This window comes from Chinchilla lanigera, unplaced genomic scaffold, assembly GCF_000276665.1.
Source record: "Chinchilla lanigera isolate Chin_1 unplaced genomic scaffold, ChiLan1.0 scaffold00002, whole genome shotgun sequence".
Classification (NCBI taxonomy): Eukaryota; Metazoa; Chordata; class Mammalia; order Rodentia; family Chinchillidae; genus Chinchilla; species Chinchilla lanigera.
Window position 1 is genome coordinate 124,550 of NW_004955403.1, and position 23,562 is coordinate 148,111.

Genomic DNA, 23,562 nt, shown 5'->3' on the forward strand with positions numbered 1-23,562 from the left:
CCTCGCGGCTCCGTCGGCCCGGCGGCGGCGGTTAGAGGCCGCGCCCTCGCGCAGGTGCACGTGCGCGCCATGGCCGAGTACCGGCCGCGGGAGGACCCCGCCATCCCCTGCGCGGACGCGGGGCTGCCCTTCCGGAAGGGGGACGTGCTGCAGGTCGTGGACCAGAGCGACGCCCTCTGGTGGCAGGCCCGGAGAGCCTCCGAGCCGGCGGCCTGCGCGGGGCTCATCCCCTCCGCTCACCTGCTGAGGAGGTAAGGGCCCGGCGGGGCGGGAAGGCAGAGGGGCCGCACGTCCCAGTGCCAAGCTATCGGCCGATCCGAGGCATTTTATTATTTATTTATTTGTTTACCGGTACTGGGACTCGAACTAGGAACCTTGCGCTTGCCAGGCAGGTGCTTGTGCCGCTGAGCTGAGCTCTATCCTGGCCCTACCTTAGGCATTTTAAATACTAAGGGGGCCAGGATAATCGTATCAGCTAGAAAAGAAAGAAAAGTATTTGATAATAAAACTTGAAAACGGCTGTGTCCCTACCATCCTTCGCGCACTGAAATCTAACCCCGAGGCAGTTGCACTCAGAGGTAGGGCCTTTGGAGGCGCTTAGGTCATGAAGACAGACCCTTAAGGAAATTAGATTCGTGCCTTGGAAAAGAGCCCCACGAAGGAGGCTGGTTTGCCCCTTCTACCATGTGAGGGCACAGCCAGACAGTGCCATCTGTGAAACTGAAAGTGCTCGCCAGACACCGGGTCAGCTGGTGCCTTGAGCTGGACTTCCCAGCCCCAGAACTGTGGGGAGTAATCTCTGCTGTTTATAAGCTACCAAATTTATGATATTGTGTTAGCACAGCCTGAACAGAGACCAAAAGGTAAGACTCTCCAGGCCAGGCTGAAACCCTAAGCCAAGTGCATGCTCCTGAGACTTGATGCGACCACCAAGAAGGGAGTGAAAATAGAAAGAAAGGAGTGTTCCGGGCTCAGCCACAGTTAGAAATCACGGAAATGAAAAGGAAACAGTGAAGGTCAGGCAGGAGTAGTTAGTGAAGCAGGCTTAAAAGTGTATGGTGTCCTGATCAACTGTATTGATTATTACTGACAGGGCTGAGAATTGGCCACTGGGTTTAGCAATCTGGAGTCACTGGTAATCTGCACATAAAGCAATTCCAGTTGGAGGCACGGGGCCTAAATCCTTATGAGACCAGTATTTGAGGAAACTGGTGACAATAAGTATGCAAAACTCTTAGGAACATTTCCGTATAAAGAAGAGCAACCAATGGAGAAATAGCTAGAGAGAAAAGCAGCATGACCTGACAGAATTTTTAGATGGGGTAAATAATGTTGTGGTAAAATCCAGTGAGAGGAAAAGTTTTATGATTCAGAAAGAAGAGAACTGCTATTGTTGATGTCCCAGTGCAGGCAGGACAAGGGCTTTTAGTCTGATTTAGGGTCACCAACAGTTCACCCACAGGAACAGGCAGAAGAGAGAAGGCAGGGGTGCAGGCAAGGTGAGGTGGGGCGTGGGGAAGTTCCTTTCCTAACCCCTTATTTTCTCAGTACGACAGGGAGCCACATCATAAGCTGAGAGTAGGGTAGGTAAGAACGTGTTGGGAAGCAAAGAGGAGACATGGTTACAGGTCAGCCACCTGGGTGCAGGCCAGGTTAGACAGGAGGTTGGGTTAGCAGCAAATTGAGAAAGGCCCAGGGGGTGGCAGGCCATGGCATTTAAACTGCTAAAGGGGAGAGGAGGAAGTGAAGCAGGTGAGGTCAGTGAGGACAAAGTAAGATCTTTATAGGTCTCTGTAGGACGACAGATTACTAGGTCTATAAAGACAGAAAGCGTTGGCGGGGAAGGGGTAACAGGAATGCAAGTGGGAGCAACTGCTGCCCTGGGCACTGAAAAGGGCTAGGGCACGACCGTGGGGCAGTGGCTGAGGTCCCCTAAGAGGCTAGGGTGTTAGAAGCAGTGTTTACACATTGAACAAAGTCACCAAGTTATGACCCAGCCAGGGTGACAGCCCAGGAGCCAGGAGTGATGGGGGACCTAGGGCATAGCGGCTGTGAGCAGGACAGACCCTGTGACACCTCTCCTCACCCACAGGCAGTGCTTTAGGGCCACAGCTGGTCAGCCGTGGTGAGCGCTGACCACAGAGACCAGCAAACCACGGCGTTCTTTTTTGCATAGGAAGCAACGAGAGTTCTGGTGGTCTCAGCCGTACCAGCCTCACACCTGCCTCAAACCATCCATATGTGAGTGTTCGGGGCCTCAGGCCCAACGTGGACGTTTGCAAACACTGTGCCCATTCCCAGCCTGCACCCCACCCAGGAGAGGTTCTCTAGGGGTCCCCTCCCAGCCGCCAGCCATGAAAATGCAAACGTTGGTGTGTTGGTGACACCGCAGGTCACTGCTCTGAGGTCCCTGCAGCTCCTGTGCACTGTGCTGGGACTGAAGAAAGGCCGCGCAGCTGTGCACAAACCTCCTGCGGGTTCTGCCAGCCTCGAGAGCTTTATCTGCACCCTGTTCAGAGGCCTGTGTGACAGTCCAGTGTGCCTCTGATGGTCAGACACGGGCAGGTCAGGCCTTGCTGGATGCTGTTCGATGGCTGGGCAGTGGTATTCCAGTGGTGGGTGGCTGCTAGTGTCCATGATGGCCGGTGGTTATGAGCGCCCTCCTGCCTTGGTGAAGGGTGCTGTGTGGTGGGTGCAGGGCTGAGCTGGGATGAGGACAGACAGGTAGGCTCCCTGCTGGTGCCAGCTGAGGGAAGGAGCCCTGGAAAAGGAGTTGAGCGGGGGACAGGGCCCTCGGGGCAGAGGGCACAGGGGACTGGAGTGCTGTGACACAGATGACGGTGCCACCATCACAGATCACCGTGGCACCCTGCACCCCTTGATTCTCCAAGCCAGAAACTATTTTCCTTTATTTTTGTCCTGAAAACATATAATGACAGCCACAAAGACAGTTCTGAAAGAAGAAAGCACTCTTGGGCAGTTCCTTCTTGGCAACATTACTTTCTTGTGTCTTCCAGTTGTGGGCTCAGAACTCAGAACTCAGCCAGAGCTACAACACTGCTTCAACTCTTTAACCCAGTATCATGTCAGGAGACTTTGGAAAAGTTTTTAAACAAATCTAGATCTAGAATCCTCTAACTCACGCTCCTATTTTATTTGTGAAAGACATGCAGAGACACTGAGTAGAGTTTCTGATCAGATCTGATGAGTGTGACCCCTGGTGGAGGTGTACTTGCTCATATAGTCTGTGTGAGACTGATCCTAGACCTTCTGGAGGTCCACGCTGAAAGCAGTTTGCACCACCCTACAGTGACCCTCACACACCCTTGAGTCCAGGAACCCGCGGCTGAGCCACTGATGTAAATGGCACCCTTACCAGGGATGTTTCTGGTGGATCTTGGTCGCTTTCTAAACTACCAGGTGGTTCCTTTTTAACTGTCAAAATGACACTGCCACATATCTTTCTGTGCATCTTTCCACTCTGCTTAAGTCTTACCAGAGGGGAAAACAGTCTCTGGGACAAGCTACTGAGGCAAGAGGTAGAGGAAATTTTATTAATAGAGTTTTAGAGGGCCTGGGGGTTTAGCTCAGTGGCATAGTGCCTGCCTGGCAAGCACAAGTTCGTGAGTTCGATTCCCAGTACTGGAGAAAAAAAAAAAAAAGTTTTGGAGAACTGGGGATGTAGTTTTGTCATAGAGCACTTGTCTGGCATAGCATGTGCAAGGCCCTGGGTTAAATCCCCACACTGAAAAAAAAGTTCTTCCATGTTAGTTTTCAGATTTTAGTAAAAAGCTATCTCCTGAAGACACACTTATTGTCATTCCTCTTTGTTTCTTTTACTTCCTCCTTCCCTCTCTTCCTTTCATTTGGGATTTGAGTTCCTAAAGAATGCTAAGTCAAGTGCATGAATTCAAAAATGAGCAGCATGCAGCCCTGATGGAGGGTAGCGGGGTGGATGTGGTAGGATTTGCCGGGCTTACAAACATATTCCTTTCTGTGGGGTAGTCACTGATTGTCGTGTTATTAATCTCCACTGACCCTAACCCTAACCCTAACAATACTAATCTCCACTGATTGAATACTAATTGCAATAACATCAGCACTTTGCTTTTCTCATTGTAAATTAATCTGGGAAATGAGAGCATCTATTCTTTTTTGTTGTTGCTTCCTGCTTCGATCATTTGTCTGTACCCAGCAATTTCTATGGAAGAAGGTAAGAACATTTTTAGAAAAAAACCCTCATCTCCAAAGTCTTCTAGAAATTTCCCCTGGCTTTAAAAATTCAGTTAGTTCACCTGCTCATTAAGTGCTTTCTGTGTAACCAGTAGTGCAACAGCACACGAAGTGTAACTGTCCTGACAGTGGGCAAAATCAAGCAGAGACAGGTGTATCTGTGCATGGCTCTAAAATCTAACATAGCCAAGGTACAAACTCAGATTGGTGAAGCTGATCAGGTGTTTTGCTTTAGCTGCTTTATGCACATCTAATAAAAATACCACTGTAAGGAAATCATTATTATTGTCATCTCAGATGATAAGACTGAGGTTCGGGAAAGGTAGACATGGGTCTCTGAAGGTGCAAACGAGGTAGGCTGGATTCAAGCTCCTGTCGGTCTGAAGGGGGTGAGTGGACCTTCGGATCCCTTCCCCTTTGCCATGGGCAGCCTTCCTGATGAGGCAGTGTGACATCACACACACACACAGGCACAGGCACTCCCCGGCCAGATGTCTGCATGCAGCAGGGAGAGAAGGAAGAGCAGTCCCGTTAGCCGCCACTCACATTTCACGAGCCAAATCAGGAAGCGAGACCTGAGCTGCAGAAGCACGTCTGAGAACCGATCTGCCCACATGGGCTCCACCTGTGTCCCCCAAGGTCAGGCACAGAGCATGACCCGGACAGGTGACGGCAGAAACAGGCCAGAGGGAGGTGAGAGGGCGTGTCACGGGCTGCAGACCGCTGTGGGGCAGCGGGAGGCAGATGCTCAGTGCACTGTCCTGGTTGGGTCCCACAACAGATGCCACAGGCTGGGCGGCCGGAGCAGCATTTATCTCAGTCATTCTGGAGGCTGGAGGCCTGAGGTCAAGGTGCCAGCAGGGTTGGCTTCTGCTGTGGCCTCTCATCCCGTCTTCTAGATACCTACCTTGTTACTCTGTGTTCGTGTGGCCTTTCTCAAGTGCATGGGAGGAGAGAGATCTTTAAGGTCTCACCCTCCTCTTACAAGGCTATGGTCCTAATGGATGAGGGGCCCAGCCCTGCAACTTTCTTCTGCCTTTGTCAGCTCTAAAAGGCGCTCTCTCTAAACATAGTCACGTTGGACATGAACGCTTCCACATGGGGCACAGTGCAGAGCAACTCGTGCCACAGCACCCCAGCCCCAGCACGTGGAGCTGTTGGTTTTGGGGAGCAAAGCCAGGCCCTACCCTGGACCCTGCGCCATGGGGCAGAAGAGGTGGGGATCCCCATGCTGTCACTGGAGCTGTGCTCCTGTTCTCTTACCTTCATCTGTGACACAGGAAGGACATCTGTCCTTTTTGTTCGCTTTAAAAAATGACTTTTGGTAAGGTGGGGTGAAGCAATGAGCACACTGTTGTAAGTGGCCAAACTAGAAAACAATCCCGACGCGTACAGGGATTAAGGGACAGGGTGAAGTCTCAGCTACGCCACTTGTCTCTCTGTGCCCCTGTTCCACGAGCTACTTAGGAGAAATAAGTTTTCTACGTGAAGTAGCAGTGTGCTCTTACAGTGTTATTTCTTAACATTTATCATATTTTACATCTCATCTAAAAACGTTAATGGCCAGGTGTGCACATCCCAGCTCTCAGGAGGCTGAGGCAGGAGGATTCAATCCTCAGTACCATGAAAAAAAAAAAACCAAACAAACAAAGGTGAAAGAAAAGGAAAGGAAACGAGAAAAGGACATGTTAAGCTATTCTGACACATTAAGCTATCTACATTCACGAGGCAAGGCAGCACATGCCTGTAACCCTAGCTACTCAGGAAGCTGAGGGAGGTGTTACAGGCTCAGAGGAAGAATCATGGGTCAGCTGTGTATTATCTGAGATGTAAGATGTGAGAGAAAAGTGGCTCTTCCAAGAGGCCTTCAGGTTCGTGGAGTGCTGTGAGGGTCAGGATGAATAGCATTCTCTTATTCCCTTGCACACACCTCAGGTTGGGGAGAAGCTGGTGTTTATTGAGCCCTTACCACATGCCTGAGTTTTCCCTGCACCCTCTGTGTAAAGCCCATCTTGTGCGGTAGGTTTGATCACATCCCACTGACAGATGGACAGCAGAGGCCCACAGGTAACCCATCTGTCTGCACTGAAAAGTGTTTTGTGATATCACGTCCCGTTTCATGTGTTGTCATCTAACACAGCAGCAAACACTTCACTGCCCCAAGACAGCATAGTTCTGAGAGTACTATCACATGGTGGTCTGAAGTGGTTGGCATCAGCCCTACACAGCTGGAGATCTAAGTCCCCCTTCCTGTGCTGTTTTGTAGACGATTACATGAAGATTGATGAGAAGTGTGTGGAAGCAGGTACTCTTCCTTCTTGATTGATGCTCAGCCCGGAGAAAGGAAAGTGCCTCAGTTACGTGTGACCCAGGCCCTCTGGGAGAGAGGGACCAGGCCACACCACCCATTTCCTGTGGCTCCCTGCGCCTTGGAAGGCGCTGCTGTCCCACCCTGCAGAGCCCTCGCTGGCGACACCCAGTATCCCGCCAAGGGCACCGCAGCCAGAGCTCTGTGAACAGCGTAAAATGGTGTGAGGCCAAGAGTTTAAAAAGCAATGTGTATATATTTTTTTATTTTAAAGTTTGATACCATCAGAAGATTCTAGTGTGGATAGAGCATTCCAAATTTTTGAGAACTGTATAAAAGCTTTAAAAATTTCTATATTTAAGGTTTTTTTTTTTTTTTAAAAGAAGATCTTTGAAAAGGTTTTTTCAAATTTAGTGGTGGTACTAAAATGACTCAGGAATTTTTTAGAGAACTAGTTGGACATTAACCTGAGGGGTTCATTTGTCTTGGTTTTGTACTGTCTCTGGCTTTAGGAATGAAAGAACTATTGGAATGAGCCGCATGCAGTTCCCAAAACAACCACAGAACCCTTGTACTACTCTACCCTACCAAGCGCACATACTGGTTTTTAAACTACATAATATGCACTTCATTTCTAAAACTTAATTAAAACTCTATTAAGTAATCCACTTACATAGTTTAAAATTCAAAGGGCTAGGGATATAGCTCAGCAGCACAGCACCTGCCTGGCAAGCGCAAGGTCCTGAGTTTGATTCCTGATACAAATAAATACATACATACATAACTAACTAACTAACTAAATATTCAAAACCTAGAAAAGCATATTCAATAAGAAGTTCCTCTCTGTCCTTTTCCTTTCTCGAGCTTGTGGGTGGTTGAGCCCTCCAGGTGAGCCTTGTTCTCCACCCCGTCCCTACTTGCACGGCCCGAAGGCGTCTCATTCTCTTGTGCACACTGCCTTGCACCTGCACTTTTAATTCCTGTACTTTGAAGATGCTTCTGTGTTAATAAAGAGCCTTTCTTCACCTTTTAACAGTTTACTGTACGCAAATTACTTTTTTATTTTATTTTATTTTTTGTCTTTTTGAGACAGGGTCTCCCTATGCAGTTCAGGCTTTGAGTTCACTTTGTAGCCCAGGCTGGTCTCAAATTCACAATGATCCTCCTGCCTCAGCCTCCCAAGTGCTGGAATTAAAGGCGTGTACCACCATGCCTGGTGTGCAAATTACTTTTTTGTAGAGATCTGGTATTTTCCACTATGAGTGGTATTACAATGAACTGCTTTGTAAGTGTGTCATTTCACACACACGTGGTCTACCTCAGATGTAGGGTTGCCTGACCCAAGGTGCGTGCACAGTGATTTTGCTGCATATTTCAAATTGACCCCATATAAATCGTAGCTTCTTAATCCATCTCTTTTTTTGTCCATCTCTTTTTAAAATGCCAGCAGCAGTCCTCTTAACAGACACTGGAGCTGGTTTATGTCTTATTTTCCTCATGCACTTCGACAAACCCAAGCCACCAAGGCTGTCCTCAGCCCCTCAGGGCCCTGTGCCACTGGCCAGACTTCGTTGGACATCTGACTTTTCCCTCCGAGCTGCTTTAAAATTTTTGTTTATTTTCTTCTCTCCTATTATTTTATTTATTATTTTGAGCTCTTGTTACATGCTGTCGTCATGCCTACTCGACCTTGTGCTAAGAAACACACTTTAAGGTTGTATGTGGCAGAAGCATAGGCCAGCAGTTAGGCTGCTAAGATGTAGGTAGACTCAGCGAGGAACAAAATGACATTCTTGTTTTTTGCTTCCATGAAAAACCATAGATGAAGAAACATTTGAATCTGGTAAGTAAAACATGAATACTGTATTTGGTGCTGCTTTTTAAATGTATATGTCATATTTTGCTATAATGTAAACATATTTAAAGATATGATATAATAATTGGATGCAACAGTGAAGTAAAATAATAAAAATAAACGAGGTGACAGATATGTTAATTTGCTTCATATAGTAACTATGTCATATCTCCATATACTCTGTAACATAGATTGCAAACCTCAAATACACATAATAAAATTTATTATAAAAATCTCTGGGCATCTGAGGCAGAAGGATTGCTGAGATTTTGAGGCTATGCTACATAGCAAGACCTTGTCTCAAAAAAAAAAAAAAATCACCAGGCAGGTGGTACACCCTTATGATCCTAGCACTTGGGAGGCTGAGGCAGGAGGATCATTGTGAGTTTGAGGCCAGCCTGGGCTATATAGTGAGCTCAAGGCCAGCCTAAACTGCATAGGGAGACTCTGTCTCAAAAAAAAAAAAAAAAAAAAAAAATCAGTAAAGAGTGTGGTTGTGAGATAGAGTAAGTTTCACAGTGCTGTCCGCCATGGGGCATTCTGAGCTCTGTGTGGGGCAGGTTTTGCCTGTCTTGTAGAGTGGGCATCTCCAGTAGTTCAGTCACCTGCAGCGTATGGGACCTGCTTGGTGGCAACTGTCTCCACACACATCTTCCTGCTGGGCAAGCCCAACACGGGTGGATGGCAGCTCTTCTGTGCCCAGCACTGGGGCCATGGAGTCCTCAGGCCCGCTGTGCGGTGGTGGCGTGGAGGCAGCCAGACCTCTGGAGGGGGGGTATGGACAGACGTCACCTCGCAGCCTGGATGCTTGTTCGCCCTGGGCACTCTGTCTCCTCCCAGGGACAGTAGCTAAGGTGGAAGCGCAGCATCTGTACTGAAGCGGCTCACTTTTTCTTCAAGACACTTTTGTCACTGATGCCACCTCATAGGGGTCAAGTCTGCCCCGAAGGGTAAGACTGGTATCGCTAATGACAAAGCAGGCCCACGGGGTGTTTCTGAGAACTGTCAGCGTGGGCACTGTGCTCAGGACTTGCCTGGCTCCAGTTGGCTGGATGCCCCAGCTGTCCCATTTCTTTGGTCTACGCTGCCTTGGCAGACTGACCGCACTTCAGGGAAGGCAGTTTCCCTCTGTACTGTAACCTGTAATCTGGCTGTTGCCCCTCAGCAGAGCACCTTATCTGTGCCCACTTCTGTGTAGCTTTTCTTTGTCCTGCCCACCTCTCACTTGTAGGTCCACACCACTTCCTGTCTGTAGAGAAGTCATGCCCAAGGATTTATATTTCAGTGTGTAGACATGTATAGGATGCGACTGCCTATTTCTTTCCTTTATATTACAGAGCATTACGCTGATTTCAGAGTCACGTGTGCAGTGGATCACACTGTATGAATTTCGCAAGAGTAGAAAGATGGTTACACATATTAGTTATGAAAAGGTGGCAGTGAGAGGGGCAAAGCTGGTAACCGCTCGCTTCGTGAACTCTCAGGGTTATGTTGACGCTAAACTCCTGCCTCCCATGAGATGGTTGGTCTGTCAGGGATCGTGTAAGCTTTATACTTGGCTCGATGTCTGGGGGTGGTCTCACTTTTAGTCCCCTACATTATACACATCCTTTGTTCTCTTCAACTCAGTGCTGAACCTAAGGCCCAGGCTGAGGCCCTGGAGGGCAGTGGGCACAGTGGGGTGCCCTGCACTCAGACCTACTCCAGGTGTGAGTCCTCGGCCTCTACCCTTCAGGCCAAGTCTCTACAGTGGGAGGATTCTGTCCACAAGGAAAGTGCCTAGCACCGTGCCCAGCACACAGCAGGTGCGCAGGGCCTCGCCTGTGGCACTGTCTGGAAGCCTGTCCTTCACATGACCAGCCCTCAAGGGCACCAGCAGTGCCCTCGTCCTCTGGAGCCCCTCAGAGAGGAGCCTCACAGCAGCTGGGGCCCATTAAGTGAGGAAGGAGCAGTTAGCGCCTGGCTGGCAGGTGCTGAGGAGACACCCAGTGGCATTCACCCTGGTGCTTTTTCCTGTTGCTAAGACCCCTGAGCACAGCTAAGACCTTCCTTTCCGTCTCTGCCCGGAGTGAGGTACAATGTGACATCCTGGAGTGTCTCCAAGGGCTGGCAGCCTCCTTGCAAGGGTAAGAGGCCTATTAGAAAGTCCAAGGCTGGGGTGCCGCTCAGTGATAGGCCCCAGGTTCCGCCCACAGCACCACAAAAAGTAGAAAATGAAAATAAAAGATTTAAAATGTAAAACCCAGAAGACTGGAGATTTAGCTCAGCGACATAGTGCCTGCCTGGCAAGCGCAAAGTCGTGAGTTCGATTCCTGGTCCTGAAAAAAAAAAAAAAAAAAAATGTAAAACCCAGAAGATGAAGCTGTTTCAAAATGTCTAGAAACCAACAAACCCAGTTTGCTTGAATTTAGGTCCTCCAGTCAAGGGCCTGTGGCCTCCTCCACACCTGTGCCAGCATGGCCTCTGGGAGAAGGGCAAGACGGCTCAGAACCTGGCCTTCCTAGAATCTCTTTTTTTATGTCCTTTTATTTGTCTTTTTATTATTATTTACAGTGCTAGTGACTGAACCTAGGGCCTTTTCACTGAGCTCCATCCTCAACCCCTTTTTATTTTTTATTTTGAGACACTTGCAATTTACAATCCTCCTGCTTCAGCCTCCTGGGATTATAGGATTGCACACCCACACCAGCTTCAAGTCCCATTTTATGCCAACCAGTAGCGACTTCGAGGATAAAAGGCCTCAAGGAGGGTCTTATAGGTGATGGCAGGAGAAGCTGGTGTCCCGGCAGCAGTGTGAGGACAGATGGGCCTCAGAGCCCTGGCTGTGCTGTCTGGCCGCCTTGCCAGGCCTTACTGAGTTAGTTTTTGCTATGTGACAGATGTGTGCTCACGTCGTTTGCTTTGTTTGGTAGCTGCCTTGATCGTCTCATAGGCTTAACTTTTTCACATCTCTTTCTGCACTCCATGCGTCCAGAGGAACTTTCAGAAGGTAACTGCTTGTTTCTTTCCTGAGCACCCATACAGAGCTGTGTGCAAGGTCTTGGGGTGCCACACAATGAATACTTGACAGGATGATTTTTAATATGAAAAGATGATACTTTAAGGGTCAAATCAATGATTAAATATTTGATTTCATGAAGCCAGGCTTGGTGGCCCAGGCCTGTAATCCCAGCACTGGGGAGGCTGTGGCAGGAGGATCACTGGGAGTTCAAGGCCAGCCTGGGCTACAAAGTGAGCTCAAGTATAGCCTGAACTGCATAGCAAGACCCTGTCTCAAAAAGACCACAATAAATAAATAAATACATAAATATTTTATGAAAATATTTTAAAATGAATGATGAAACTAATTAAGCTATATGAATCTATCAAATTTCCTTTCAAACTTGTTGACATAGTCAGAAAAATGTGTTTGCTGGATGTGGTGGTGCACACCTGTAATCTCGGCACTTAGGAGGCTGAGGCAAGAGAATCACTGTGAGTTTGAGGCCAGTCTGGGTTACATAGTGTGTTGAAGGCCAGTCTGAACTGTACAGTGAAACCCTGTCTCAAAAAAACAAAAGAACAAAAAAATAAAAGAAAAATGTGCTTACTTATCAGAACAAGGAACTAATATTGGAGTGTTTTCTTTGTATTTTAAAAGGCATATTTTGGGGGGCTGGGGATTTAGCTCAGCGGCAAAGCGCCTGCCTGGCGAGCGCGAGGTTGTGAGTTCGGTTCCCGGTACCGGAGAAAAAACCAAAAAAACCCAAAAAAAAACCAAAAAAAAGGCATATTTTTTTTAAAAGGTTGAGCAAAGAAGGTGGTATAGATCAGTTCATGCTATAAACAAATGCTCCTTGTATATTATTGCAATGATCAGAAGAGTTGCATAAATAACAAGGAACTTAAGAATAAAGTAATTTGAAAATGACATTTTCATAATATTTTTTTCTGGCATTGATAATAATTATTTGGACACCCAGCAGCAGCAGAAACAAGAGTCAGGACTAGCTTACAGGTGCCCGCAGCTTTCTTCACTCTGTTTCACATGTTCCTGGCCAGTCAGCAGCAACTGGCCACCACTGGGCGAGTGCCTGTTTTACAGTAGAGTAAACCATTGTTTAAGGGAGAAAATAAACTCTCGTATCTAGCAAAGAGATTTCTTATAGGATCTGCAAGTAGAAGCCAAGGCAAATTATTTCTTGTTTTTTAAAATTAGCTTTTTAAGGATATGCTTACAAAGGTGTACCCTGTGTCTGTAGATTTTCCCTACGATTCAGTATCTTTCTTATAACATGAAACAAGGCTGAGGTGGCGTTCTGTTCTGTCTCACTAGACTGAAGACATCACTATGACACTTAGGCCAGCAAGAGTCTCTTGTAGTTTGTGTGGGGATACTGGGTGGCTAGGCTGAGACCAACCTTAAGCCACTCAGGCAGCCTGGTGTCTGCCACCCTGAGACCACCTCAGCTGAAAACTGGAGCCACCTTGCATGTCGATTCTCAGTAATCTTCTCCTGGCCCTCACACAGTCTGTTCCCGCCTTTCTCTGTTCCAGACAAGGAGGAATTCGTGGGCTACGGGCAGAAGTTCTTTCTTGGTAGGTGGTGAAGTGAGAGCGGGGTCCATGTCAGTCTTCAGTGAGGGCCACACCTGCCGGAGACTGTTTGCTGGTGTCCTTTCCAAACCTGTTGCATGCCTGGTTCCATCCACTGTTTTGTCAGGAACCTGACCGATGGGATTACTTGTCATCGTTCATCTAATTTCACTGGGGGTCTCCTTGTTATTTGTCGAACACTAACCTTTTCATTTCCTCCCAGACTGTTCCCTGATCTGCTTATCTTGCTCTAAAGGCATTTTCGGAGCTGCGTTTCTCTACCCTGTCACCTGGCCAGGGCTTTCTGAAGAGCCAGGCCTGTCACTGAGAACCACTCTGGCTGCCTCTTTCACAAGGCAGGGAGAAGCAAGGTGCACCCTGGGAACTGGAAGGCCGGCCCTGCAGCCTGGGTGCATTTGGTGACCTTCACAGGGATCACCCCTGCGCCTGTCAGTCACCGGGCCCGCCTTCCTCTCCAGCACCCGAGGCTTCGCGGCTTCTCGGCCAACCCACGGCACCGCTGTGGCCCCAGCCACCTGGCAGCTCCTTCCTCCACAGCCCATTGTTGATGCCTGCAGCCGCCAGGCTCCCTTGCCCACCCTCAGGTCACCAGCAGGGTCCTCCCTCTGCCCCTAGCGCCCTGGCCCCTCGGCCTGGCCTGCTCGCCTCCAGTCTTCCTCAGCTGCGCCCGCTCACCTGACCTGCCCACCCAGAAGAGCACTGTCCGTCACTCCCTCTTGCAGGCCCCGGCTGGTGGCGGTTGTTCTTAGGTCTCCTCTGTGAGTTGTGAACTCGGGAGAGGATGGGTTTGGACTAGCTGGCACCACACCGCAGTGCCTAGTGCAGCGCCTGGCACAGGGGACGCTGGAACCAGCGAGAACACATAGGTGTTTCTCCTCCACCACCCTCATCTTCAGCCTCAGACAGACACAGCTGCAGCGGAGCCCCCTGAGTGCCCCCCCGCCAGCCAGGGTGCCTCTTCCCTGCCCTGGTCTCACGTCCTGTGGTTTCCTCCCTGCCCAGCCGGCTTCCGCCGCAGCCTGCGCCTCTGTCGCAGGAAGTCGCACCGTGGCCAGCTGTGGGCCAGCCTACGTGGCACGGGCACTGGCGGCTGCTGCACGGCCGTGGGGACTCCGTATGAGGAGGTGGCCAGGTACCAGCGCCACCCGGCAGACAGGCACCGCCTGGTTGTGCTCGTAGGTACGTTGGAGCCATCCCTCTCCTGGGAGTTTGCCCTAAGCTGAGGTCCTGCGCTGGAAGCAGTAGTAAAAATGGAATTCTTCAGGGACCTCCTTATCCACATCATTTTTAAAAAGCCCATTTCACATATGTGTTTATATATAATTTTTTATTGTAGCAAGCTTTAAAAAGATTTTATTCGATAGCTGAATGTGGTATGCCATGGTGTCTATAAATGTATGTAAGAAAAAGGTTACAATGGAGGGTTTTTTTTTTTTTTTTTTTTTTGCCTGTTTAGAATTTGTTCTATAAGCATAGCTGCTGTAACCTCAAGATGGGGTCACTGCCGGGTATGCTGGCACACGCCTGTAATCCCAGCACTCGGGAGGCTGAGGCAGGAGGATCATTGTGAATTTGAGGCCAGCCTGGGCTACAAAGTAAACTCAAGGCCAACCTGAGCTGCACAGTGAGACCCTGCCCCAAAAAGACAAAAAGAAAAAAAAGATTGGGTCATTAATCTGTATTAGTAAAACAAATTCTTAATAGCCCATTCTCTTAAAAACCAGGCTTGGTAGTGCATACCTATAATCCCAGTCCTTGGGAGGCTAAGAGAGGAGGATCACTACAAGTTTGAGGCCAGCCTGGACTACACAGTGGGTTCAAGGCCAGTCTGAATTACATAATGAGACCCTGGCTCTCAAACAAACAAATATCCTGTAGCAAAGAGTCTACATCTTTTGTACTGTATCTTCGATGCTACAAATCGGGCAAATGTTGAGCCAAGCGAGCTGCTCTTGTGCTCACACTGTCTGCACAGCTGTCCCAGCAGCAGTGGAAACTTGCCTCTTGCTTCCAGCCCCACTGACAGCAGGGCGGCCCTGAGAGCAAGGCTGCGTGCCCGCAGGCAGGACGGGCCTCATCACTGGTGGGGCCTGGTGCAAAGTGGAGACACAGCCCTTTGTGCAGGAACCACTCAGGACTCCAAGTGCAGCAGCAGCGCACGTGTGCTTGGCACCCTCCCATGCATGGCCCAGGGGCTGCACATGATGTCAGCTCTGCTCCAGCTGGAAAAGCAAGTGCTGCCTCCCCCCGCCGTCAGAAAGACGGCCCTGAGTCCTGGAAGTCACAGGTTCCATGGTCACCACGGCTGATTTCTGGTTGGGATTCAATAGCAACTTCATTTGAAATAGAAACACAGTATCTTGGGTTATCAGGATGGAGACCAGCAGGTTCTCCTCACATCCAGCATTACATCAGAGTGCTGGTTGTCAGTTCCTGCAATCCCTCCCTCATCTCCCACCAGTGAAGCAGTGTGGGTTACTCCCCAGGCCAACAGGAAGGTTTGCAAGAGTTTTGTGGGGTTGTTCCATAATTTCCCTAAAAACATTTGCTCCAGTTTCTGCAATAGAATGACTGAAACAATTTCACCACAGATTGATCCACATCTAATGACTCTGAATGTGGCTTTTGTGCTTAGGGCCTTCTGGTGTTGGAGTCAATGAACTGAGAAGACGACTTATTGAATTTAACCCCAGCCATTTTCAAAGTGCTGTGCCACGTATGTTCCATGTTTCTCCTTTAGTAGTAGTAAAACTTTACCTCTTCAAAGGGCTGATCTCACTGAGCCATGCCATGTTTGTCATAAAAGTGTAGGGCATAAGGGATGTCCTGAAGTACTTCCAACCGCATTGATTGTAATCAAGAGAAATGATTTCTGGTACGTAGTCGGCAAGGCCTTTTAAAGGTAACTGTGTTTTCTCCATTTCTAACAATCATGCAAGTGCCCTTTCAGGGTCCCTAATACTCAGCAACAAGCCAACGCTCATTCCGTACTTAGGGTCCTCCTAGCACTGTGCTTGGCTCTTGACTCAGATTAGTTTTTTTTTTTTCCTAAAAATTTTAGTATTTGCATACCTAGCTTTATATAAAGTTTTAGTATGATCTTACCATACATGGTGGTTTTCTTTTCTTTTTTTTTTTTTTTTTTTGGTTTTTCTCCGGTACCGGGAACCGAACTCACGACCTTGCGCTTGCCAGGCAGGCGCTTTTGCCGCTGAGCTAAATCCCCAGCCCCACATGGTGGTTTTCTTATTTCCTGTTACCCAGAGCTCCTTTATTTCACCACTACCACCAACTCCTAAGATGTAACCTTTCAGATTTTTCTCTGGGATCACTTTTCTTAGAGTTGTGTCTGCTTTTTAAATTTTAAAACATTTCAGGCCAGGTGTGGTGGCGCATACCTGTAATCCCAGCACTAGGGAGGCTGCAGCTGGAGGATCGCTGTGAGTTCAAGTCCAGCCTGAACTACATAGCGAGACCCTGTCTCAAAAAAAAAAAAAAAAAAAAAAAAAAAAAAATTAAGAGCTGTAATTCTAAAAATGTAATGTATTACTGTTTCTTTTTCTGGTCTTTTTGAGACTGGGTCTCACTATGCAGTCAGGCCAGCCTTGAGCTCACTTTGTAGACCAGGATGGTCTCGAACTCACAAGGATCCTCCTGCCTCAGCCTCCTGAGTGCTGGGATTACAGATGTGTGGCACCACACCCAGCCATATTATTGTTTTATAGTAGGAATCATACTTTCAAAACAACTCTAAAAGTCAGTCTAAGAAAACCTATTTCACTGTGAAAATAGAAAACAAAAAGACGAGATAAAACTTTTGATTTCAATAATACAGAAATAATTCATAGTCTCTAATACACGGGAAGGGGGGTAAAGTTTTGACGACATACGAAGGTGACTGGGAAGGGGGGTTACTAAAGATTGAACCCAGGGCTTTTCTACGGGGCTACGTTCCTAACCCTTTTTACATCTTTTATTTTTTATTTTGAGAAAAGGTCTTGGCTAAGTCACTAAGTTGCCCATGCTGCTCAGCCTCCCAGAGCCCAGTGATCACAGGTATGCGCTACCACGCTCAGGTGAAACACAACGCTTTGAGTGAGGAGTGCGGAAATCGGTTAGAACCCTCACACACACCAGGGGTATGAGAGGGTTGGAAAGGAGCTGGGTGTGGTGGCACATACCTGTAGTTCCAGTACTAGGAGGCTGAGGCAGGAGCATCTCCCTGCAAGTTCATGGCCAGCCTGAATTACAGAAACAAATATCTGTCTCCAAAACAAAACAAAAAGATACCTCAGATTATGCAGCAAGTCAAAGACTTTAACCTTATAAAATTTCAGTCCAACAGAAACAAAGGAGGAGTCATCTTAGTTTGAGATTAACACAATTCAGTGTCCCTTGAGAGCTTTAGGCTTTTACTGTATTTTTTTGTTTTCAGTGGGAGGCTGTGTAGGAACTCTAAGGATGTGAGGACTGAATAAAGAAAAAACAAAAATTACCCCAAGATGACACTTGTTTTTTGAGTCCCTTGTGGATCTGTAATTCCTTTGATATTTTAAGGGTTATTTCTAGGCTTCCTGGGGTTGGCACATAATCCACGGGCACTTCTTCCTGGGTAACAGCAGGTGTTCCTGGGGTGCAACCTAATATGTTCTTTTCCACAACACGAACTTTCAATGAAGGTTGACAGATTAACTGATTTTTTGAACACTTGTACTTTCTTACCACCAATTTTGGTTTTGCTTTTTTGGTTCTAGCATTTTAGTTACCTATCTGATCGTGTGTTCTTTTATTTATTTTTATTGGATGCTTTATATGAATATAACTGGAAATAAAAACATTCTGAAGATTCTGAAATCTTTAACCCCCTTTTAATAGACACCACTCGTTCCCCAAAAAGCTACGAGATGAACGGGCGTGAGTATCACTATGTGTCCAAGGAAACATTTGAAAGCCTCATCTACAGTCACAGGTAAGGTCACAGGTAATTCTTGCTGCTGGGCGTTTGACATTCATAACAGATGCTCTATTTTTATGCATTGTGCAAAGCTCCTGGGGAAACTTCTCTCATTTCTGAAGAGCTAAGCAAGGACATGTGCGCTGAGGAACTAACACAGCAGCTCACCAGGTTTAGAGGGGCAGGCGTGTATGCTGCTGAGCTACCTCCCCAGCTCTCACCGGGTTTAGAAAGGAACAGAACTGGATTGCAAATTTCAGAGAACTTGAGGAAATAGAGAAGTCATAGGTCTCCAATATTTTTTTCTCCTGCTGAATATTAACTCGTTTCTAGAGAAGTCTATATATTTACATTCCATCCTACTGGCATTTATCTTCAAACTACTACCAGTATTTACTGTAGAAGCAGTTTTTGTCTGTCCTTTGTCCTGTGCCGGCAGGATGCTGGAATGTGGCGAGTACAAAGGCCACCTGTACGGCACCAGCGTGGATGCTGTTCACACGGTTCTTGATGAGGGAAAGATCTGTGTCCTGGACTTAGAGCCTCAGGTGGGTCTGCGATGGAGTATCTTCCATCTGTCCCCAAAGAGCTGAATGCACTGTGCACATGTTGTAGGTTAGGGTTGAAGCGTTTTATGTTAGCCTTTTAAGAATAAGACAGCTTCTCTTGTCTATAAATCAGGTTGACTCTTGGGAGCATCAATTGCTGACATCATTGTGTTTTCAATTGGGGTAGAAGCCTTGCTTTTCAGACACAAAAAATGAACTGAGTGGGTGGCCATTAAGAAAAAGTAGGAGCCAGGCATGGTGGTGCATGCCTGTAATCTCAGCACTTGGGAGGCTGAGGCAGGAGGATCATTGCGAGTTCAAGGCTAGCCTGATCTGCATAGTGGGACCATGTCTCAAAAAGACAGAAAAAAAACAAAACAAAACAAAAAAATAGGATCTTTCTTGAGTTGACCTTGATTACAAATGCATCAGGGTAGCTTCTTGGGGAGGGACTAGGAAGTGGGCTCACACAGGAGGTGAGCTTCCTATGTGTCACATCTGTGCTGCTTCCCTGTGACCTCCCTTAAGTGGGACCTGCAGGGGTGAGCAAGTCAAGGGAAGGTCAAGAGAATGCCGTGTGAGGCCCGGTTTGCATCATCCTTGTATTTCTCTTTGTCAGTTAAAAATATACTATGTGTGCGATAGGAAGAGAGGCTTTTCCTTCACTCAGTCAAAGCCAGTGGTCACACAAAGCTAGCCGTAGGATCCACCTGAGGGGCAGCGGCAGGAAATGGAAGAGAGGGTGAAACAGCTATTTGAGTGTCTGTGTTTGTCATATGAGAGCCTCCATCAGTAAGGAAGAACTTAATCAGCAAGATTTCAATAGCTAGCTATAACTAGAAAGTAGAGCAAAGACTTGAGCTTAATTTTGATCTAGAATCCTATCTTTTGTTAAAAGAATTCGGTTTTAGAATGGAGTGATTGGGAGTATATGACATTATAGCTAAAATAACTGCTAATTTTAAGGCCTTAGAAATTTTGAGAACATTCATTACTGACTAAAGAAATGTAGGACTTGTTTTTTAATATGCACTTAATTTTTCTATGTAGGATATTCAAGTGGCTCGAACCAGTGAACTGAAGCCCTATGTTATATTTATAAAGCCATCTAGCATGAGTTCTATGAAACAGTCCCGGAAAAATGCCAGGATTATTACCGACTACTTTGTGGACATGAAGCTCCAGGTAGATCAAGTTCAAGTCACCGCGTGGTTATCAGTGGCAGTGAGGCCAGGGAGCATGGGGGACTGGCACAGAACCTCAGGTCTCAGCCCTCCCCACCTCTTCTTGGACCTGCTCTCTAGAAGCCCCTCCATGAAATCTTTTAAGAATCCACAGTCTTGCTTCCACAGGATCCCTACATTAAAGCTTTATTAACAATGATGGTATTTTTTGTTTATAATGAGTAATGTCTGATCCTTCGGTTCCTGAGCGATGACTGGGTGTTCATGCCATCTGCATCAGATGTGCCTCCCTCAAACCTTGTTACGACGTCGGCACAGTACCAGTCTGATGTGAGAAAAAAAAAAGTAATGTCTTTATGATTTACCCTTTAACTGGACATCACTTACTGATTTTAAAATAAAGTTTAATGAATGCTATGGTGCTTATTTTTCTTATTTTTGGGGCAGAGGTCTTTTAAAAAAATTCTCAAGCCAGTTTGCAAAACTAAACAAGAATCAGGTGTATACAAGCCTAACCACTATTTAAAAATATACTATGTGTACTTGTCTATTTGAACAAATTATTTATTTTTAGTTTAACTTTTTTATTTTTACTTTACTTTACCTTACTTTACTTTACTTTTACTTTACCTATTTTTGGGTTGTTTTGTTTTGTTTGAGACAGGGTCTTGCTATGTATTCAACTATGTAGTCTAGGCTGGCCTCAAACTGGCAAAGATTCTCGTGGCTCAGCTTCCCAAGTGCTGGGATTACAGGTGTGTGAACATTTATTTTAAAAAATGCTCTGATGAGTATATCTCATCTGTAATATGAGGTATGTTGCAAAAATGTTTATTAACAACGATGGTAGTAATAGCCAAACTAGGTTGGATCAATCAGTGAACTTGTTCTAGAATAGGTGATTTTGTGCAAGGTCCAGAGTTTGATTCCTGATGCCAAAAAAAAAAAAAAAAAAACAGACTAGGTGATTTTTTTTCTAATTATTTTGCCCCATTAAATCCACTTTAGATATTTTGAGCCATACCATGTGATTCAGTAAAGGTGTACAAATCTTAAGTATACAACTCAATGGATTTTTACACGAGTGCACCCAGATCAAACTATTGTAGCTACTTATTTGTGTATGTGTTATTGGGAGGAAAGTGTTAAACATGTAATAGAAAAGCTACCTTCGTGAGCTGGGCATGGTGGCACATGCCTGTAATCCCAGCACCTGGGAGGCTGAGGCAGGAGGATAGTCATGTGTTTGAGGCCAGCCTGGGCTACAAAGTGAGCTCAAAACCAGCTTGAACTGTACAGTGAGATCCTGTCTCAAAAAGACAAAAAAAAAAAAGCTATTTTTGTAACCATTTTTCAGTAGTGTTAAATCTATCTACCTATCTATCTATATTCTGAATTCAACTTGCAAAACTGAATTAAAAATAAGGTTGCCTCACAGGTATTGCACATCATCCTTGCATAGGGGTGATTGCCCTTGCTAATGTCCATACTGTTCCACTTTCAGTGCGTATATATGCTGCTAAAGCATGTGTCTTATATTGTCCTTTGTCTTTTCCTATTTTTATCATCTTGCTTTTCAATGACTCTGAAAGTCTGATTCTCCAGCTTGCATTTGGAACAGTGGAGCTAATGTATTCTGAGTCCTCAGGGCATTTAAAATTGTGTTCTCATTTTTTGTGGCAGTCTAAACAAGTCAACAAACTGTTTCTGGATCATGTCTTGTAAAGGAGTAATGCCACTGGATTGCAGTGCCTGCATGTATTTGCACATAAAAGTGTACTGAGAACAAGTTATGATGTTTCTATTGTCATGGACAGAAAGAAAATAACAGCTTTGAATTTAATGCATTAGTGACAAGTGAAGCCAACAATCAACATAAATAATATTCCAGCACTCTGAAGGCTGAGGGAGGATCACCACAGGTTTGAGGCCAGCCTGGGCTGTTCAAGCCCAGCCTGAACATAATGAGACCCTGTCTCAAAAAAGCAAGCAAACACACAGACAAAAAAGAAGAAAAAAAAAAAAAATAGGTGATACTTTAGGTAAATAAAATTACCATAAATCACAGAGTAATTTAGGTATAATTCAAAAGCACAAGGTCTACACTCCTCCTGAAAACTGGCTATTTTGTGTTGCAAAATGATATCATTTGTATCAGATTAATGGTCATTTAACTCTTATGTAAGAGTCCCGGGGCCTGGTAATCCCAGCACTTGGGAGGATGAGGCAGGAGGATTGTTGCAAGTTTAAGACCAGCCTGGGCTACAAAGTGAGCTCAAGGCCAGCCTGAACTGCAACAGCGCGACCCTGTCTCCAAAAAAAAAAAAAAAAAAAAAAAAAAAGAAAAGAAAAAAGAAAAGAAAGAAAAAAAAGGTCTTATGTAAGAGTAATTTTCTATTTTTATGGTTTGAAAGCCTCAAGTGTGTAGACAGTGGGGTGAAATAACAATGTGAGAAGTGAGGGGATAATCTGTCTACAAAGTATTACTATATTTTGTAGTTTATTTGACCTCATTGTTCTAATAAATAGTTCAACTGAATGTGACAGTATAACAAGTTATGTATTATTTGTTTGTCTCATTAAGTCTGTGCTGTGCATTCTCTATTTTTCCCAAAGGATGAAGACCTACAAGAGATGGAAGAATTAGCCCAGAAGATGGAAACTCAGTTTGGCCAATTTTTCGATCATGTGATTGTGAATGACAGTTTCCAAGATGCATGTGCCCAACTGTTGTCTGCCATACAGAGGGCTCAGGAGGACCCTCAGTGGGTACCAGCAACATGGATTTCCTCTGATACCGAGGCTTAATCGGGCGTCTTGCTTCAAACTGGAATTTTAGCACTGTACCCTTGTCACAGATGACAGCAGTATTTGACCCTAATAATAACGTGTGCAATGTGTAAAGCACTGGTTTATTCAGGCACTCTTATTTGAAGAAACTGCGTGGTTATATATGGTGTCATATGTATTGCATGGTTACACAGGCAATTTTTTTTTTCCTGTACTTTATATGAAACAGCAGTAGAAATAGGCCAGGGATATAGCTCAGTGGTGTAAGTGCCGTGTCGGGCAAGCACAAGGTACTGAGTTCGATTCCCGGTACCAAAAAACCCCCACATAATGCTAACAGAACCGTTCATAGATTGCATTGTCTTTGTACGATTCTGGGAAAAAGACCTCTCCTAAATAAAATAAGCGGTATTTAATTTCAAAAACTGTATTTTACTTTATGAAACTTATTTCATCTAATTTCTTTCTACAAGAAAATGCCTACTTGACCAACTCAGCAAGAAAGGTTAATACACACATTTCACATCTAACATCAAAACCTACAGAACAGCAGTCGTCACTTACAAATCAAGCTACAAGGAAAACCTATGCTGATGGGAGGTGTAACCGTCATTACCTTTCCTAAGAGCCAGCACCCGCATGCCTGGCAGGACTGGGGAACGGCGGGCGCAGTCCGGCAGCCCCACGTCGGGGCCGGCCAGCGGGGCTCTGCTCCGCGCTTCCCGCCGCCCAGGAGGGCAGGCGCGGCCGCTCTCCCGGCGGTGTCCCTGCCCGTCGCACCCTCTAACTTCCTCCGCGTCCACACCGCACCTACGTCCCGCCCCTCTTTCTTAACGTGACCAAAAGTATGTTCTTTCTTTTTGGTTTTTTGTTTTGATTTTTTCGGTACCAGGAATCGAACTCACGACGTTGCGCTCAGCCAGGCAGGCGCTGTGCCGCTGAGCTAAATCCCCAGCTCCCAGAAGTATGTTCTTTTTCACCTAAACTCAACAAATTAAGACAAATGTGAGCTTCTTTAGTGACACTTTCGTCAGCTCAGATCTGATTTCACGTTGTACTTTCGCAGGACCGCGGACAGCGGGGGAAACGCGCGG

The 23,562-nt window shown here is 46.4% G+C and overlaps 1 protein-coding gene across 1 annotated transcript in view; it reads left to right on the plus strand.

Annotated features, from left to right (window-relative positions):
- The window catches only part of Mpp4 (membrane protein, palmitoylated 4 (MAGUK p55 subfamily member 4)), a 38,090-nt gene extending 15,197 nt beyond the window's left edge, over window positions 1-22,893 (plus strand). The window contains exons 9-21 of the mRNA XM_005373187.1: window positions 55-251; window positions 2,177-2,241; window positions 4,196-4,213; window positions 6,500-6,538; window positions 8,364-8,384; window positions 11,371-11,385; window positions 12,933-12,974; window positions 13,995-14,171; window positions 15,628-15,708; window positions 17,868-17,961; window positions 18,386-18,494; window positions 19,545-19,679; window positions 22,295-22,893. Coding sequence (XP_005373244.1) covers window positions 55-251; window positions 2,177-2,241; window positions 4,196-4,213; window positions 6,500-6,538; window positions 8,364-8,384; window positions 11,371-11,385; window positions 12,933-12,974; window positions 13,995-14,171; window positions 15,628-15,708; window positions 17,868-17,961; window positions 18,386-18,494; window positions 19,545-19,679; window positions 22,295-22,486 — 1,185 coding nt within the window. The 3' untranslated portion in view covers window positions 22,487-22,893. The remainder of the gene's footprint in view (window positions 1-54; window positions 252-2,176; window positions 2,242-4,195; window positions 4,214-6,499; window positions 6,539-8,363; window positions 8,385-11,370; window positions 11,386-12,932; window positions 12,975-13,994; window positions 14,172-15,627; window positions 15,709-17,867; window positions 17,962-18,385; window positions 18,495-19,544; window positions 19,680-22,294) is intronic.
- Window positions 22,894-23,562: the final 669 nt, after the last annotated feature.